This window comes from Phocoena sinus, chromosome 18 (genome assembly GCF_008692025.1).
Source record: "Phocoena sinus isolate mPhoSin1 chromosome 18, mPhoSin1.pri, whole genome shotgun sequence".
NCBI lineage: Eukaryota > Metazoa > Chordata > Mammalia > Artiodactyla > Phocoenidae > Phocoena > Phocoena sinus.
In genome coordinates this window covers 16844143-16860164 of record NC_045780.1, presented here as the reverse complement: position 1 = coordinate 16860164, position 16022 = coordinate 16844143, and the positions used below count along the sequence as shown (strand labels likewise).

Below are 16022 nucleotides of genomic sequence, written 5' to 3'. Positions count from 1 at the left end.
CCACCTCAATTTGGGATGATTGGTTGGCTATTCATGTATTCCACAGATGCAGGGTACATCGAGTTGATTGTGGAGCTTTAATACGCTGCTTCTGAGGCTGCTGGGAGAGATTTCCCTTTCTCTTCTTTGTTCTCACAGCTCCCAGGGGCTCAGCCTTGGATTTGGCCCCGCCTCTGCGTGTAGGTCGCCGGAGGGCGTGTGTTCTTTGCGCAGACAGGACGGGGTTAAAGGAGCAGCTGACTCGGGGGCTCTGGCTCACTCAGGCCGGGGGGAGGGAGGGGCACGGAGTGCGGGGCGAGCTTGTGGCGGCAGAGGCCAACGTGACGTTGCACCAGCCTGAGGCGCGCAGTGCGCTCCCCCGGGGAAGTTGTCCTTGAATCCCGGGAGCCCGGCAGTGGCTGGCTGCACAGGCTCCCCGGAAGGGGGGTGTGGATAGTGACCTGTGCTCGCACACAGGCTTCTTGGTGGCGGCAGCAGCAGCCTTAGCGTCTCATGCCCGTCTCTGGGGTCCGCGCTTTTAGCCGCGGCTCGCGCCCGTCTCCGGAGCTCCTTTAAGCAGCGCTCTTAATCCCCTCTCCTCGCGCACCAGGAAACAAAGAGGGAAGAAAAAGTCTCTTGCCTCTTCGGCAGCTCCAGACCTTTTCCCGGACTCCCTCCCGGCTAGCCGTGGGGCACTAACCCCCTGCAGGCTGTGTTCACGCCGCCAACCCCAGTCCTCTCCCTGCGCTCCGACCGAAGCCGTGCCTCAGCTCCCAGCCCCGCCCGTCCTGGCAGGTGAGCAGACAGGCCTCTCGGGCTGGTGAGAGCTGGTCGGCACCGATCCTCCGTGCGGGAATCTCCCCGCTTTGCCCTCCGCACCCCTGTTCCTGCGCTCTCCTCCGTGGCTCCGAAGCTTTCCGCCTCCACTACCCGCAGTCTCCGCCCGCGAAGGGGCCTCCTAGTGTGTGGAACCTTTCCTCCTTCACGGCTCCCTCCCACTGGTGCAGGTCCCGTCCCTATCCCTTTGTCTCTGTTTATTCTTTTTTCTTTTGCCCTACCCAGCTACGTGGGGGGTTTCTTGCCTTTTGGGAGGTCTGAGGTCTTCTGCCAGCGTTCAGTAGGTGTTCTGTAGGAGCTGCTCCACGTGTAGATGTATCCCTGGTGTATCTGTGGGGAGGAAGGTGATCTCCGTGTCTTACTCCTCCGCCATCTTCCCGGAAGCACTCCCTATTTTTTTTATATTATTTACTGCTGAAATTTTTAAGTTTTGGTTAAAGAGTTGAGGAGAAAGATATGTCAATTAAACTCTAAGAGAAGAAAAGTAAAGTTTGTATGACTTTTTGTCAACAGTTAAGATAATTTTCACTTTTGTATATATTCTAGATTCATCATTTATGATGAAAAAATACAGTACCAAAATGCAAATTTTTAGAGGCTAAAGAAAAGCAATTCCATTTCAGCAAATGACTTCTCATTTTTTTCTTTCTCAGACAATTCCAATACTTAGAATTAAGGAGGCAAATGAACATTTATTCACTTAGAGAAATTTCACTCTTTCCACTGAGGTGATTGAACATTAAGATATATGGAGGTGAAACTACTAGATGAAAGTAGGACTTACTAAGTCTGAAGTTGGCCCAGTTTCTCTGTTTGCTTGTCTATGAAAAACCATGACTATGATTTTTATTTTTTACTCCTCAGGCTTCCAGAACCTCCAGCTTCAGTGCCAAACCCTCCATCAAAGGTAAGAAGCTGTGACTAAGCTATCTTTGGAGGACTTAGAAAAATATTATACTTTTGCCACATAAATTTAGTTTAGTGTATTTTAAAACATACTTCATTCAACTTACGTGGCATAAAGATTATACTGGGTTCTTCATCAGTATTTTTATTTCTGTGGCTTTTACGTGAATGATAAAGTGCTGTTAGAATCAAAGAGTTGATTTTAGCTGGATACCTATGTCAAAATATTAAAGAAGTATAATGAAAATTAAGTCTTCTTGAGTGAGCTAGATCCTGTAATTAACTTTATTAATCACCAGGAATACTCTAGAACTAAAACTCATTTTTCCAAATATAATTATCATGGGCACAAAGGCACATAGAGCATGATTTTTGCAACACAGAGAAGCTATCAGTGGAAAACCTTTTTCCCCTTCCAGGTGTTCTCAAACTGCCACCCACAGCTCCTCTGCACTGTGGGCTATGGCCTAGGTTTGTCTCCCCGATATAGGGAGTAGAGAAGCCAGCTATAAACCACACTTGAGAGCAAAGAGTAGCATCCCAAAGTCCAGGCGTGATCGCAGACCAGTGAGCGCTGCTCAGACACAGGGAAGTAAACACATGCAACAGCTTGTCAGTGAGGTCATTCCCCTGCCAGAAGAGTAATGAGTGCTTTGCAAATGAATGTAAAGTGGGTGTTAAACAACTTTCCTTTTTCCCTGCTTTCAAGGTGACCAACATGCTCAGGATATTTTTTTTAATCATTCCTGTTTGAGGGTGGTCATGGCTCTAAAAACATTCATTACTTTGACTTTTAGAAAAGGACATAAAATTTAAAGTGCAACAGTGTTAGTTGTGGGCCTTTTTCAGCAAATTGCCCAAGGAGGTTCATCTTTTCTTCTCTGGAAGAATAGTACTGGAGGAAGTCAGTTGGTGTAAGATGTAAAGTTATTCTCGGTCAGACCCACATTTCTTCCAGTTCAGTAGTGAACCTCTGACAACAGCACCAGGGGACATAGATATAGTTGTCTTGCTCTAACTAAGAGGACAGGAGTATTTGTTTCTTTCTTATTTCTCTCCCTCCACAAGCTAAGCATATTTCTTTCTCCCAAATATCTGTCTTCCTTAGTAACATAGAGATCATTCATGAATGGATCAAAACCTGTACTTGAAGGTTTTAGCCTTTGATACTGTTGCTGGAGGGTAGGTTCTTGTTTTGTCGCAGAAAGAATTCAGAGCTGAGACTGAGAGGCCAAGTAAGCAAAGAATTTATTGAGTGACTACACTCTCAGGAGGGAGCGCAGGCAGGCTCAGGTGAGCAACAGTGAGTCCTTTCGGCAAGCTGGTTTATACAGGGTGTGAAAATGAATGGGCGGAATATTCATCAAGAAGGGAGGGATTTGGGGGGTAATTTCCTGGTTTTCATCCCAGGTCCACCTTCCCGAGAGGAGGGGGAGTTTCTGTCCTTATTTGGCTTTGCTCGGATCTGTCATGGTGCCGGTGCATGATGGGTACTGCTCTGGTTGCAATGCTAATTCTACTGTAATGAGGGCATAATGAGCAAAAGGTTACATTCCGACCAGGAGGTTCCTGCCTTTCTTTGTTTGCCTCTAGGACCCTTGTCTTCACAAGACATATGGTCCCCTGTCAGCCCGGAGGTTCCCGCTTTTCTGTGTTTGCCCCTAGAACCCCTGTCATTGCAAGATGTATTACGGTCTCCTGTCACATGACCTGTGCCTCCCTCCTCTGCTCATGTCTGGCTAACTGCCTGCTCTAACGTCTCCCGCCTCGAGGAGTCTGGACCCTTAAAATCTTTTAAGGGTCGAAGGGTCGATGGTCCGTCTTCCGTAGCTGCTTCAAGCTGAGCAGGGCCATTGTCCCTACCAGTGGGGTCCAGATCACCTTGCTCTGTCAGAGATAGGAGGTCTCAGGGTCATGTACAGCGGCAGAGATGGAGAGTGGGGAGTAGAAGGAGGCTGCAGCCCTGTCCAGTGGATGTTGATGGTCCCCATCTTCTTGCAGGATGGGTTGAAATCCCTGGCATACCATCACCTGTAGGTGACACTGTCGTAACCTGAAGAAACAAACTTAACAAACAGGAGACTAAAAAGGCAGGGGCCCCAAATCAGCAAAAATATTATTGCAGTCAGAGGTCCAAGCAGGGGTAGGAACCAGGTCATGTTTGGTAATACCCCTCTGACTGCAGTCCATGTGGAGCTGGCACTGGGGTCACCCTTCCCACAAGTGTGGAGCCACTGGGCCTGTTCATGTATCTTTTGCATATCTTATTCCACCTGGCCAGTGGTGTTGATGTAGGTGCAGCACATTTTTTTGATTACTGCACATACCCCTCCCTGTTCAGCTAGCAGATAGTCCAGGGCCAGTCTATTATCCATCACCACACTTGCTAGGAAATAAAGGGGGTTCCCCCATGGTCCTGGCCAGAGGAGACAGAATATCTGGCAGGTTACAAAGCATTGCCTCAAGGTAGGCAAAGCCGCCCATGGGGCCACCAAACAACAGCTGCTCCAGTTGCTGCCAGGATGAGGCCCATCAGCCTCTTATTTCAGGAGTGGCGGATATTATGGATGGATACACCTAGGTTCATCTGATTACTTAGTTGGCCTAGCGTGCACTGTCCCGCAAGCAGGGCCTTATCTATCCAAGGCAAGGCCACAGCCAATCCTGGGGAGGGGAAGGAGAGCTGGGGTTATTCTGAGAAGGCAGCTGGTTTATGTTCAGGCCACAGAGGGACAGGCGTCTGGGGGAGTGCACGCCTGGCGCACTTCTGAGGAGCTGAGCCATTCCTGTAAGTGGTTTGCCCAAGAGGGTGTACCCACGCGGCTTGAGGAGAGAGGCCACCGTTACAAGAGGGGTCGTGAGGTGTGGGGACTTTTCTGTAGGCCTTAGGAGGGCCATATTGTAAATGCCGGACAACTGGCGTTTTCCCTCCCTCTTCCACTGGTCACTAGGGGCAGGGGCAGCAAGACAGGCTAGACTCATTGCACTTGAGAATGAGTACTTGGTATTGGTTAGAAATATTGATGTGAGGGGTGAGATCCAAGCATGGAAGCTGCGTTAGGGACGCGATACGAACTTCAAGAGAGATAGGTTTAGCAGAGCCGTTGACCAGGGTGGGAGTGAGGTTGTCATTCTTAGGCATAAAATGTAATACCTTTAATCCATACGTGTCACTCTGAGGGTGGGGATGACAGATCCAGCACCGGAATAGATTTTCTCCATGGGCTACAATTCTTGAGAGATTTACTATTGAATTAAATTCCCATTTCCTTAGTGTGGACACCCAAAAAAAGAAGGAGAGAAAGGTTAGGGTGAATAATGACTTCATGATGACGGAGGTGAGCTAAAAGTGAACAATCCTTTTTGAACCCAGCATGGACTGAACAGAGCCCCCTCGGGTATAGGTGCTGAACCAAGGCGGCACTCACAAAGGATAATGAGAGTAAGAAGGAACGAGAGGAAGGTGATAAGCATCCATATCCACCAGAGCACATTAGTTAGTTTGTGGGTGGACTGGGGTAACAGAAGGCAAAAGGAAAACAGTGACTGTGGGTTCTCAGCCTTGAATTTGTGGAGTTTCTTCGTCCTTCGTAAATAACAATTTCAGGTCTTGAAGAGGTTCACTCAACCTTTGGACTCTTCTGGCCGTCCAAGATCCTCTGTATCCTCTGAAGACTCGGGGGGAGGGGGAGGTTTGATTCTAGAAAGGTGCACCCAACTAGTGTTTCCCCATACTTTCACTACAATAGGAGTGCTGAGAAGGACGTGGTAAGGCCCCTTCCACTTGGGTAGTAATTGTTCAGAAGGGGACCCTTCTCTCCATGTTTTTAGGAGGCAAAATCTCCTGGCTGAACCTGAATGGGGTCAGGTTCTTGGCTGGGGCTGGTAAAATCTGATTTCCAGATTCTGCAATTGCCCTTTGGACTTGTCCCAGATTAATCAGTTACTTAGTGAGCTCATTGGTGTCAGTGCCCACCAAAGTATCTGAAGGTAAAAAGGGCCTACCTACCGTCAGTCATTTCAAAGGGGCCTGAGCCTTAGCCCCGTTTTAGGTGCCACCCTGATTCTCAGGAGGGCTATGGGTAAAATTTTGTCCAAGGTTCCAATTTCTCTTGACAAAAGTTTAGCCAGGGTTCTTTTTAAAGTGTGATTTGCCCTTTACACCTTCCTCGATGACTGAGGGCTCCAGGCAGCATGGAGGTGGTAGCAGATGCCTAGGGCACTAGAGATTTGTTGGGTAACCCTAGCCATAAAAGAGGGACTGTTATCACTTTGTAAAAACCATGCAAGTCTGAACCAAGGAATTATTTCCTTTAATAATGCCTTTAGTACTTCCTGAGCTGTCTTGGTCCTTCCTTGTTGGAAAGGCTTCCACCCATCTAGTATAAGTGTCAATAAAGACCAGAAGGTTTTTATACCCCTGGGAGGATGGCATCTGAGTAAAGACTGCTTGCCAGTCCTACCTGGATAGATTTCTCTTCTTTGGATGGGCTGGAGAAGTAGAGGCCTTAGTTTCCCCCGGGCTTACTATGGTGTCATATATTACAGGCCCTATGACTTCTAGGATAGTCTAGAAACACCCATTCCAGAGAAGACTTTCTCTACCAGGTTCATCAAAGCATCCCTTCCCGAATGAGAAGAGTCATGGAATGATTTAAAAATTTCCACTGTAATGCTCTGGGCAGTAGCATTGTTCTTCCTTAATCCACCGGCCATCAGGGCCTTTTTGGCGTCCACTGTATTTCCTTGATTGTGTACTGAGGTGACGAAAGCGGGTTGCGGGTTGGTACCTGGGGGAGCAAGCCAGCCCGAGTAAAAGGGGTTTTACAAGAGCTACACTCTGTGCCAGGCTGTTTCCTTTTATTATGTCTGAGTTTCCTTTCTGATGTCCCTTGCAGTGGATAACTGCCACCTCCTTAGAGGTGCCTCTGGGAGTTCTGAGAGCTCCTGGCAGTGCTGGATTGGGGAATCCCATGCAGTTAGGGGTCCTCTGTGCTTCCAGATGGCAGCATATGCATGTAACACCAACAAATAGATACTCAGAATGGCTATAGATACTGATCCTCTTGTCTCTTCCTAGCCTGAGAGCTTGAGCTAGAACTATAAGCTCTGCTTTTTGTGCTGAGATTTGAGGTGGCAGGACACCAGCTTCTGTGATCTTACGTAGATCTACTGTGGCATACCCTGCCTTCTGGATGCTGTCTTATATAGAGCCACTTCCATCAGTAAACCAGACAGCTTCAGGGCCATCGAGAGGCTGGTCCCTAAGGTCAAGTCTGCTAGAGTACACCTGTTCGATGGTCTCAGTGCAAGAATGAGGTAGTTCCTCTGGGCTTTCTGTTGGTATAAGGGTGGCTGGATTTAGGGTCTGACATACCTTAAAGGTCACTTCAGGAGAGTTAAGAAGGAGGGCATCATATTTTGTGACAGAACCTCCAGTCAGCCATTGGTATCCCTTAATTTCTGGTATTCCCTGTATCGAGTGTGGCGTCAATACCTCTAGGGGGTTGACCCATGGTGAGTTTTGTTTTGTTTTGTTTTGTTTTTTGCGCTACGCGGGCCTCTCACTGTTGTGGCCTCTCCCGTTGCGGAGCACAGGCTCCAGACGCGCAGGCTCAGCGGCCATGGCTCACGGGCCCAGCCGCTCCATGGCATGTGGGATCTTCCCGGACTGGGGCACGAACCCATGTCCCCTGCATCGGCAGGAGGACTCTCAACCATTGCTCCACCAGGGGAGCCCCCTGGTGAGTTTTGTGGCCTCTTCAGTTAGCAGGGCTGTGGCCGCTACAGCTCTCAGACACATCCCGAGGCCACTGGGTCCAATTGCTTGGAGAGGTATGCCACCGACCATGGGACTGGTCCCCCCTTTTGGGTGAGAATTCCCAGGGCTATTCCCTGTTTTTCTGAGGTAGACAGAGTAAAGGGCTTGTTTAGATCTGGCATCCCTAGGGCTGGGGCACTAGTCACGACGGTCTTCATCTGATCAAATGCTCTTTGTAAGTTGCCCATCCAATCTACAGGTTCTGTGTCTAGTCCCTTCAAGGCCTCATATAATGGCTCTGCCATGAGACCAAACCCAGGGATCCAAATCCTTCAAAATCTAGCCATCCCTAAGAAGGTTCTGAGCTGTCTCTTTGTGTGTGGTGGCTGTCAGTGGCGGACTGCCTCCTCACGCCGGGTCGTACAGGGGTGCTTTCCCGGGCTTAGACCACAACATGTCCCATGTAGGTGACTCTGTGAGAGATTTGGGCTCGGGGTACCTTTTACCCCGAGCCCAGGAAACTGAGGGCCTGTACAGTGTTTTGGTCTGAGGCTTCCTCCGAGGGGCCGAAAATAAGGAGGTCATTTACATAGTGTAATAATGCCCACATCTCTAATGTAAGTTCCTTAAGTTCCTTTGCTAGGGTGTTGCCAAACAGGTGTGGTCTGTCCCAGAATCCCTCGGGAAGGACAGTCCAGGTATACTGTTGGGTCATATTGGTGTCTGGATCAGTCCGTTCAAAGGTAAAAAGGTATTGGGAATCCGAGTGAACACGTATACAGAAGAAGGCATCTTTAAGATCAAGGACTATAAACCATGCTGTGTCCTTCGGGGTCTGAGTAAGGATCACATATGGATTGGAAACAGTCAGATGGAGAGGAATCATAGCTTCATTTATGATTTGAAGATCTTGGACCACTCTATAGTCCCCATTTGGTTTGAGGATAGGTAGGATTGGAGCATTACAAGGAGACGGGCATGATACCAAAGGCCCACATTTGATGAATTTTGAGATCTGGGGTTTGAGTCCTTGTCGAGCCTCTGGTTTTATGGGGTACTGACCCCTGGAAGGGAAGATATTAGCCTCCTTTAAAAGGTGATTTTTAAGGAGTGGCAAATTTTGCCCGTCCTGGGATTCCCTGATTCCCAGACCTGTGGATCTGTAAGTTTTTCGATTTCTGGGGAAATATTATGGGCTGGACTGTCCATGTCTTGTATAACGCATAATCCAGCCAAAAATAGGCCTTGGTTTTGGTTTTCAGGGAGAGTAAAAGTTGCCCCCAAGGCTGAAAGAAAGTATCTTCCCAATAATGGGCTAGGGCATTCAAGCATGACAAGAAACTTGTAAGTTATAAGGGTCTTTCCCAGGTGCAAAGTAGAGGGGTGGTGGAAAGTTTCAGCTTTGACCTACCTTCTACCCCAATGATACAGCAAGTTTCAGGGACAAGAGGCCCAGCGTGAGAAGTCAGGACAGAGTAAGTGGCTTCTCTGTCCACTGGAAACTGGACAAGCTTACCTGGCACGTCAGTGGTCACCCATGGTTCCTCCCTTGTGATTATGACTGTCTTCTCAGGAGCCTTGGGAGGTCCCAGGTCTCATCAATCAACCACTGACATGACTGGCAAGGGGGAATTTCCCTGCTCCCTTTGGAGCTGAGGGCCCTTCCCTGCTCCAGTGACCCATCTTCTTACAGAGTGAGCATGGCATCTTGGGTAGAGGCTGGGACCTATTTCCTGGGCATTCCTTGCTCCAGTCTTTGGGGCTCCCACAACTAAAACAGGCTCCTTTACCTGGTGGAGCCTTCTGGAAGTACCTTTGGGGTGACAAGGAGGTGGGTTAGGTCCTGCCATAATGGCTGCCAGAATCTTGGCTTGCCGATGGGCCCTTCTCAAGTCACGCTGTTTCTTCCTTTCTTCCTCAGCCTGATCTCTATTTTTATTTATTTTTTAATTTAATTTTATTTTTTTATACAGCAGGTTCTTATTAGTCATCAGTTTTATACACATCAGTGTATACATGTCAATCCCAATCACCCAATTCAGCACACCACCATCCCCACCCCCACTGCGGTTTTCCCCCCTTGGTGTCCATACGTTTGTTCTCTACATCTGTGTCTTAACTTCTGCCCTGCAAACCGGTTCATCTGTACCATTTTTCTGAGTTCCACGTACATGCGTTAATATACGATATTTGTTTTTCACTTTCTGACTTATTTCACTCTGTATGACAGTCTCTAGATCCATCCACATCTCAACAAATGACTCAATTTCATTACTTTTTATGGCTGGGTTATATTCCATTGAATATATGTACCACAACTTCTTTATCCATTCGTCTGTCGATAAGCATTTAGGTTGGTTCCATGACCTGGCTATTGTAAATAGTGCTGCAGTGAACATTGGGGTGCATGTGTCTTTTTGAATTATGGTTTTCTCTGGGTATATGCCCAGTAGTGGGATTGCTGGATCATATGGTAATTCTATTTTTAGTTTTTTAAGGAACCTCCATACTGTTCTCCATAGTGGCTATATCAGTTTACATTCCCACCAACAGTGCAAGAGGGTTCCCTTTCCTCCACACCCTCTCCAGCATTTGTTGTTTGTAGATTTTCTGATGATGCCCATTCTAACTGGTGTGAGGTGATACCTCATTGTACTTTTGATTTGCATTTGTATAATAATTAGTGATGTTGAGCAGCTTTTCATGTGCTTCTTGGCCATCTGTATGTCTTCTTGGTAGAAATGTCTATTTAGGTCTTCTGCCCATTTTTGAATTGGGTTGTTTGTTTCTTTAATATTGAGCTGCATGAGTTGTTTATATATTTTGGAGATTAATCCTTTGTCCGTTGATTCGTTTGCAAATACTTTCTCCTACTCTGAGGGTTGTCTTTTCATCTTGTTTATGGTTTCCTTTGCTGTGCCAAAGCTTTTAAGTTTCATTAGGTCCCATTTGTTCATTTTTGGTTTTATTTCCATTACTCTAAGAGGTGAATCAAAAAAGATCTTGCTGTGATTTATGTCAAAGAGTGTTCTTCCTATGCTCTCCTCAAAGAGTTTTATAGTGTCCGGTCTTACATTTAGGTCTCGAATCCATTTTGAGTTTATTTTGTGTATGGTGTTAGGGAGTGTTCTAATTTCATTCTTTTACATGTAGCTATCCAGTTTTCCCAGCACCACTTATTGAAGAGACTGTCTTTTCTCCATTGTATATCCTTGCCTCCTTTGTCATAGATTAGTTGACCATAGGTGCGTGGGTTTATCTCTGGGCTTTCTATCTTGTTCCGTTGATCTATGTGTCTGTTTTTGTGCCAGTACCATATTGTCTTGATTACTGTAGCTTTGTAGTATAGTCTGAAGTCAGGGAGTCTGATTCCTCCAGATCCGTTTTTTTCCCTCAAGACTGCTTTGGCTCTTCAGGATCTTTTGTGTCTCCATACAAATTTTAAGATTTTTTGTTCTACTTCCGTAAAAAATGCCATTGGTAATTTGATAGGGATTGCATTGAATCTGTAGATTGCTTTGGGTAGTGTAGTCATTTGCACAATGTTGATTCTTCCAATCCAAGAACATGGTATATCTCTCCATCTGTTGGTATCATCTTTAATTTCTTTCATCAGTGTCTTACAGTTTTCTGCATACAGGTCTTTTGTCTCCCTAGGTAGGTTTATTCCTAGGTATTTTATTCTTTCTGTTGCAATGGTAAATGGGAGTGTTTCCTTAATTTCTCTTTCAGATTTTTTATCATTAGTGTATAGGAATGCCAGAGATTTCTGTGCATTAATTTTGTATCTTGCAACTTTACCAACTTCAGCAATTAGCTCTAGTAGTTTTCTGATGGCATTTTTAGGATTCTCTATGTATAGTATCATGTCATCTGCAAACAGTAACAGTTTTACTTCTTCTTTTCCAATTTGTATTCCTTTTATTTCTTTTTCTTCTCTGATTGCCACGGCTAGGACTTCCAAAACTATGTTGAATAATAGTGGTGAGAGTGGCCATCCTTGTCTTGTTCCTGAATGATGTTTGCTGTGGGTTTGTCATATATGGCCTTTATTATGTTGAGGTAGGTTCCCTCTATGTCCACTTTCTGGAGAGTTTTTATCATAAGTGGGTGTTGAATTTTGTCAAAAGCTTTTTCTGCATCTATTGAGATGACCATACGGTTTTTATTCTTCAGTTTGTTAATATGGTGTATCACATTGATTGATTTATGTATATTGAAGAATCCTTGCCTCCGTGGGATAAATCCCACTTGATCATGGTGTATGATCCTTTTAATGTGTTGTTGGATTCTGTTTGCTAGTATTTTTTTTATTTTTTATTTTTTTTCGGTACGTGGGCCCCTCACTGTTGTGGCCTCTCCTGCTGCGGAGCACAGGCTCCGGACGCATAGGCTCAGCAGCCATGGCCCACGGGCCCAGCCGCTCCGCGGCATGTGGGATCCCCCCGGACCGAGGCACGAACCCGTGTCCCCTGCATTGGCAGGTGGACTCTGAACCACTGTGCCACCAGGGAAGCCCTGTTTGCTAGTATTTTGTTGAGGATTTCTGCATCTATATTCATCAGTGATATTGGTCTGTAATTTTCTTTTTTTGTAGTATCTTTGTCTGGTTTTGGTATCAGGGTGATGGTAGCCTCATAGAATGAGTTTGGGAGTGTTCCTTCCTCTGCAAGTTTTGGAAGAGTTTGAGAAGGATGGGTATTAGCTCTTCTCTAAATGTTTGATAGAATTCACCTGTGAAGCCATCTGGTCCTGGACTTTTGTTGGAAGATTTTAAATCAGAGTTTCAATTTCATTCCTTGTGATTGGTCTGTTCATATTTTCTATTTCTTCCTGGTTCAGTCTTGGAAGGTTATACCTTTCTAAGAATTTGTCCATTTCTTCCAGGTTGTCCATTTTATTGGCATAGAGTTGCTTGTAGTAGTCTCTTAGGACTACTACTTAGGATTTCTGCGTTGTCTGTTGTAACTTCTCCTTTTTCATTTCTAATTTTATTGATTTGAGTCCTCTCCCTCTTTTTCTTGATGAGTCTGGCTAATGGTTTATCAATTTTGTTTATCTTCTCAAAGAACCAGCTTTTAGTTTTATTAATGTTTGGTATTGTTTTCTTTGTTTCTATCTCATTTATTTCTGCTCTGATCTTTATGATTTCTTTCCTTCTAACTTTGGGTTTTGTTTGTTCTTCTTTCGCTAGTTCCTTTAGGCATACGGTTAGATTGTTTATTTGAGATTTTTCTTGTTTCTTGGGGTAAGCTTGTATTGCTGTAAACTTCCCTCTTAGAACTGCTTTTGCTGCATCCCGTAGGTTTTGGATCATCATGTTTTCATTGTCATTTGTCTCTAGGTAGTTTCTGATTTCCTCTTTGATTTCTTCAGTGATCTCTTGGTTATTTAGTAATGTATTGTTTAGGCTCCATGTGTTTGTTACATTTTTTTTCCTGTAATGCATTTCTAATCTCATAGCCTTGTGGTCAGAAAAGATGCTTGATATGATTTCAATTTTCTTAAATTTACCGAGGCTTGATTTGTGACCCAAGATGTGATTGATCCTGGAGAATGTTCCATGGGCACTTGAGAAGAAAGTGTAATCTGCTGTTTGGGGATGGAATGTCCTATAAATATCAATTAAATCTATCTGGTCTGTTGTGTCATTTAAAGCTTCTGTTTCCTTATTTACTTTCATTTTGGATGATCTGTCCATTGGTGTTAAAGTTCCCCACTATTATTGTGTTACTGTCAATTTCCTCTTTTATAGCTGTTAGCAGTTGCCTTATGTATTAAGGTGCTCCTATGTTGGGTGCATATATATTTGTAATTGTTATATCTTCTTCTTGGATTGATCCCTTGATCATTATGTAATGTTCTTCCTTGTCTCTTGTAACATTCTTTACTTTAAAGTCTGTTTAATCTGATATGCGTATAGCTACTCCAGCTTTCTTTTGATTTCCATTTGCAGGAATATCTTTTTCCATCCCCTCAGTTTCAGTCTGTATGTGTCCCTAGGTCTGAAGTGGGTCTCTTGTAGACAGCATATATATGGGTCTTGTTTTTGTATCCATTCAGCAATCCTCTGTCTTTTGGTTGGAGCATTTAATCCATTCACGTTTAAGGTAATTATCGATATGTATGTTCCTATGACCATTTTCTTAATTGTTTTGGGTTTGTTTTTGTAGGTGCTTTTCTTCTCTTGTGATTCCCACTTAGAGAAGTTCCTTTAGCATTTGTTGTAGAGCTGGTTTGGTGGTGCTGAATTCTCTTAGCTTTTGCTTGTCTGTAAAGCTTTTGATTTCTCCTTCCAATCTGGATGAGATCCTTGCCGGGTAGAGTAATCTTGGTTGTAGGTTCTTCCCTTTCATCACTTTAAGTATATCATGCCACTCCCTTCTGGCTTGTAGAGTTTTTGCTGAGAAATCAGCCATTAACCTTATGGGAGTTCCCTTGTATGTTATTTGTCATTTTTCCCTTGCTGCTTTTAATAAATTTTCTTTGTCTTTAATTTTTGCCAGTTTGATTACTGTGTGTCTTGGGTTTATCCTGTATGGGACCTGCTGCGCTTCCTGGACTTGGATAGCTATTTCCTTTCCCATGTTAGGGAAGTTTTCAACTATAATCTCTTCAAATATTTTCTCTGGTCCTTTCTCTCTCTCTTCTCCTTCTGAGACCCATATAATGCGAATGTTATTGCATTTAATGTTGTCCCAGAGGTCTCTTCGGCTGTCTTCATTTCTTTTCATTCTTTTTTCTTCTGTTCCACAGCAGTGAATTCCACCATTCTGTCTTCCAGGTCACTTATCCGTTCTTCTGCCTCAGTTATTCTGCTATTGATTCCTTCTAGTGTAGTTTTCGTTTCAGTTATTGTATTGTTCATCTCTGTTTGTTTGTTCTTTAATTCTTCTAGGTCTTTGTTAAACATTTCTTGCATCTTCTCAATCTTTGCCTCCATTCTTTTTCTGAGGTCCTGGATCATCTTCACTATCACTATTCTGAATTCTTTTTCTGGAAGGTTGGCCATCTCCACTTAATTTAGTTGTTTTTCTGGGGTTTTATCTTTTTACTTCATCTGGTACATAGCCCTCTGCCTTTTCATCTTGTCTATCTTTCTCTGAATGTGGTTTTTGTTCTACAGGCTGCAGGCCTGTTGTTCTTGCTTCTGCTGTCTGCCCTCTGGTGGATGAGGCTATCTCTGGTCTGTATTGTTAAAGACACTGAAGGCCATATCCATAAGAAGGTTGAGAGGGGTTTGGGGACCCACGGCAAGCTTTTGCAGCTTCCTATGGATGTCAGGCGCCGAATGGTAAATAAAGTAAGTTGCAAGCACAATGCGTCCCTCAAAAGCATCTGGGTCCACATTTGTATACTTTCTGAGGGAATCTACCAACCAGGCCCGAAATAGGGCTGGATTTTTGTCCTCACCTTGGGGGATCTCTTAAACCTCATCATAGTTGACAGGTTTAATTATGCACGGCTGTCTCATCCCTTCAGTGAGGCAAAGGATCATGTGGTCTCTTCTAGGGATACTAGGTTGGCCTAGTTCATAGTCCCAATTGGGATCAATCAGTGGCACTGCTGTCATGCCCACAGGGTAATAATTGGGTTGGACAATGTATAATCCATCAGCATATGCTTGAGCATGCACCCAAATGCAGGTCTTCTCCTCACGGGTGCTGCAGTGGGAAATGGCGACATTCAGGTCCTTCCAAGTAAGGTCGTAGGAAAGCATTAGTCCCTGGAATTCTTCAGTGAACTGGCTAGGATCCTCTGAGAATCGGCCTAAGTGAGTGCAGCACTGGTTGAGGTCAGACAAAGAAAGGGGGTGCAGACTCTGGTCATTCCCTGAGGTCTGCCTGTTACTTCTTAGAGGGGGCAAAGGAGCTCTGGCTGCACTTCTGGTATGGAAGGATAAAGAGGCTTATATGGTGCTGGAGGGGCTGAAGATGGCGAAAGAGGACTTAGGTCTTCTGTCCGAGACTTATTTTCCTGCAGAGATACTACCAGAGGGGGTTTTTGAATAGTTTGAACAGGTCCCAACCTGCAAGGTTCCCTAACACAGGACTTGCATAGCTCCAGGTTCTCTCTTAGGGCCATAAGGGCCTGATCATAAGGAATCTCTGTCCATTTTCCATGCCTTTCACAAAAAACTTCTAACTGTACGATGGTATTATAGTGGAGGCTTCCATTTTCTGGCCAGATCTCATCATCCTCAAGTTTATACTGGGGCCAGGCTGTATTACAGAAGAAGATGAGCTTTTCCTGTTTAAAAAAATCTAGAGAAAACTTGTCCCAGTGACTTAGAATGCACCCTGAGGGGTGAATCCTTGGGGATGGAGGAGATGCTTCCCACTGATCCTTCAGGGAGAGAGGGCTCCTGTAAAAGAGAGGAGCACTACAGTTAGGATGTCCCTTTAGGGGTTCCCTCTGTCAGGACTGGCTACAGGCATCCCTGTTCACCTTGTCCTATCAACTTTGGCCAATGTCAGGGTAGTGGCCCTGCCACATGGCAACTCTGCCAGCCCCAGAGTGCTGGGGCCTGTGTCCTATC

General features: G+C 45.1%; 1 protein-coding gene across 4 annotated transcripts in view; it reads left to right on the top strand.

Annotated features, from left to right (window-relative positions):
* Window positions 1-16022, top strand: part of RNASEH2B (ribonuclease H2 subunit B) — a 92616-nt gene that overhangs the window by 56996 nt on the left and 19598 nt on the right. For all 4 annotated transcript variants that reach the window (XM_032611640.1, XM_032611639.1, XM_032611637.1 and 1 more), the window contains one exon: window positions 1681-1723. In XM_032611640.1, the coding sequence (XP_032467531.1) occupies window positions 1681-1723 (43 nt within the window). The remainder of the gene's footprint in view (window positions 1-1680; window positions 1724-16022) is intronic.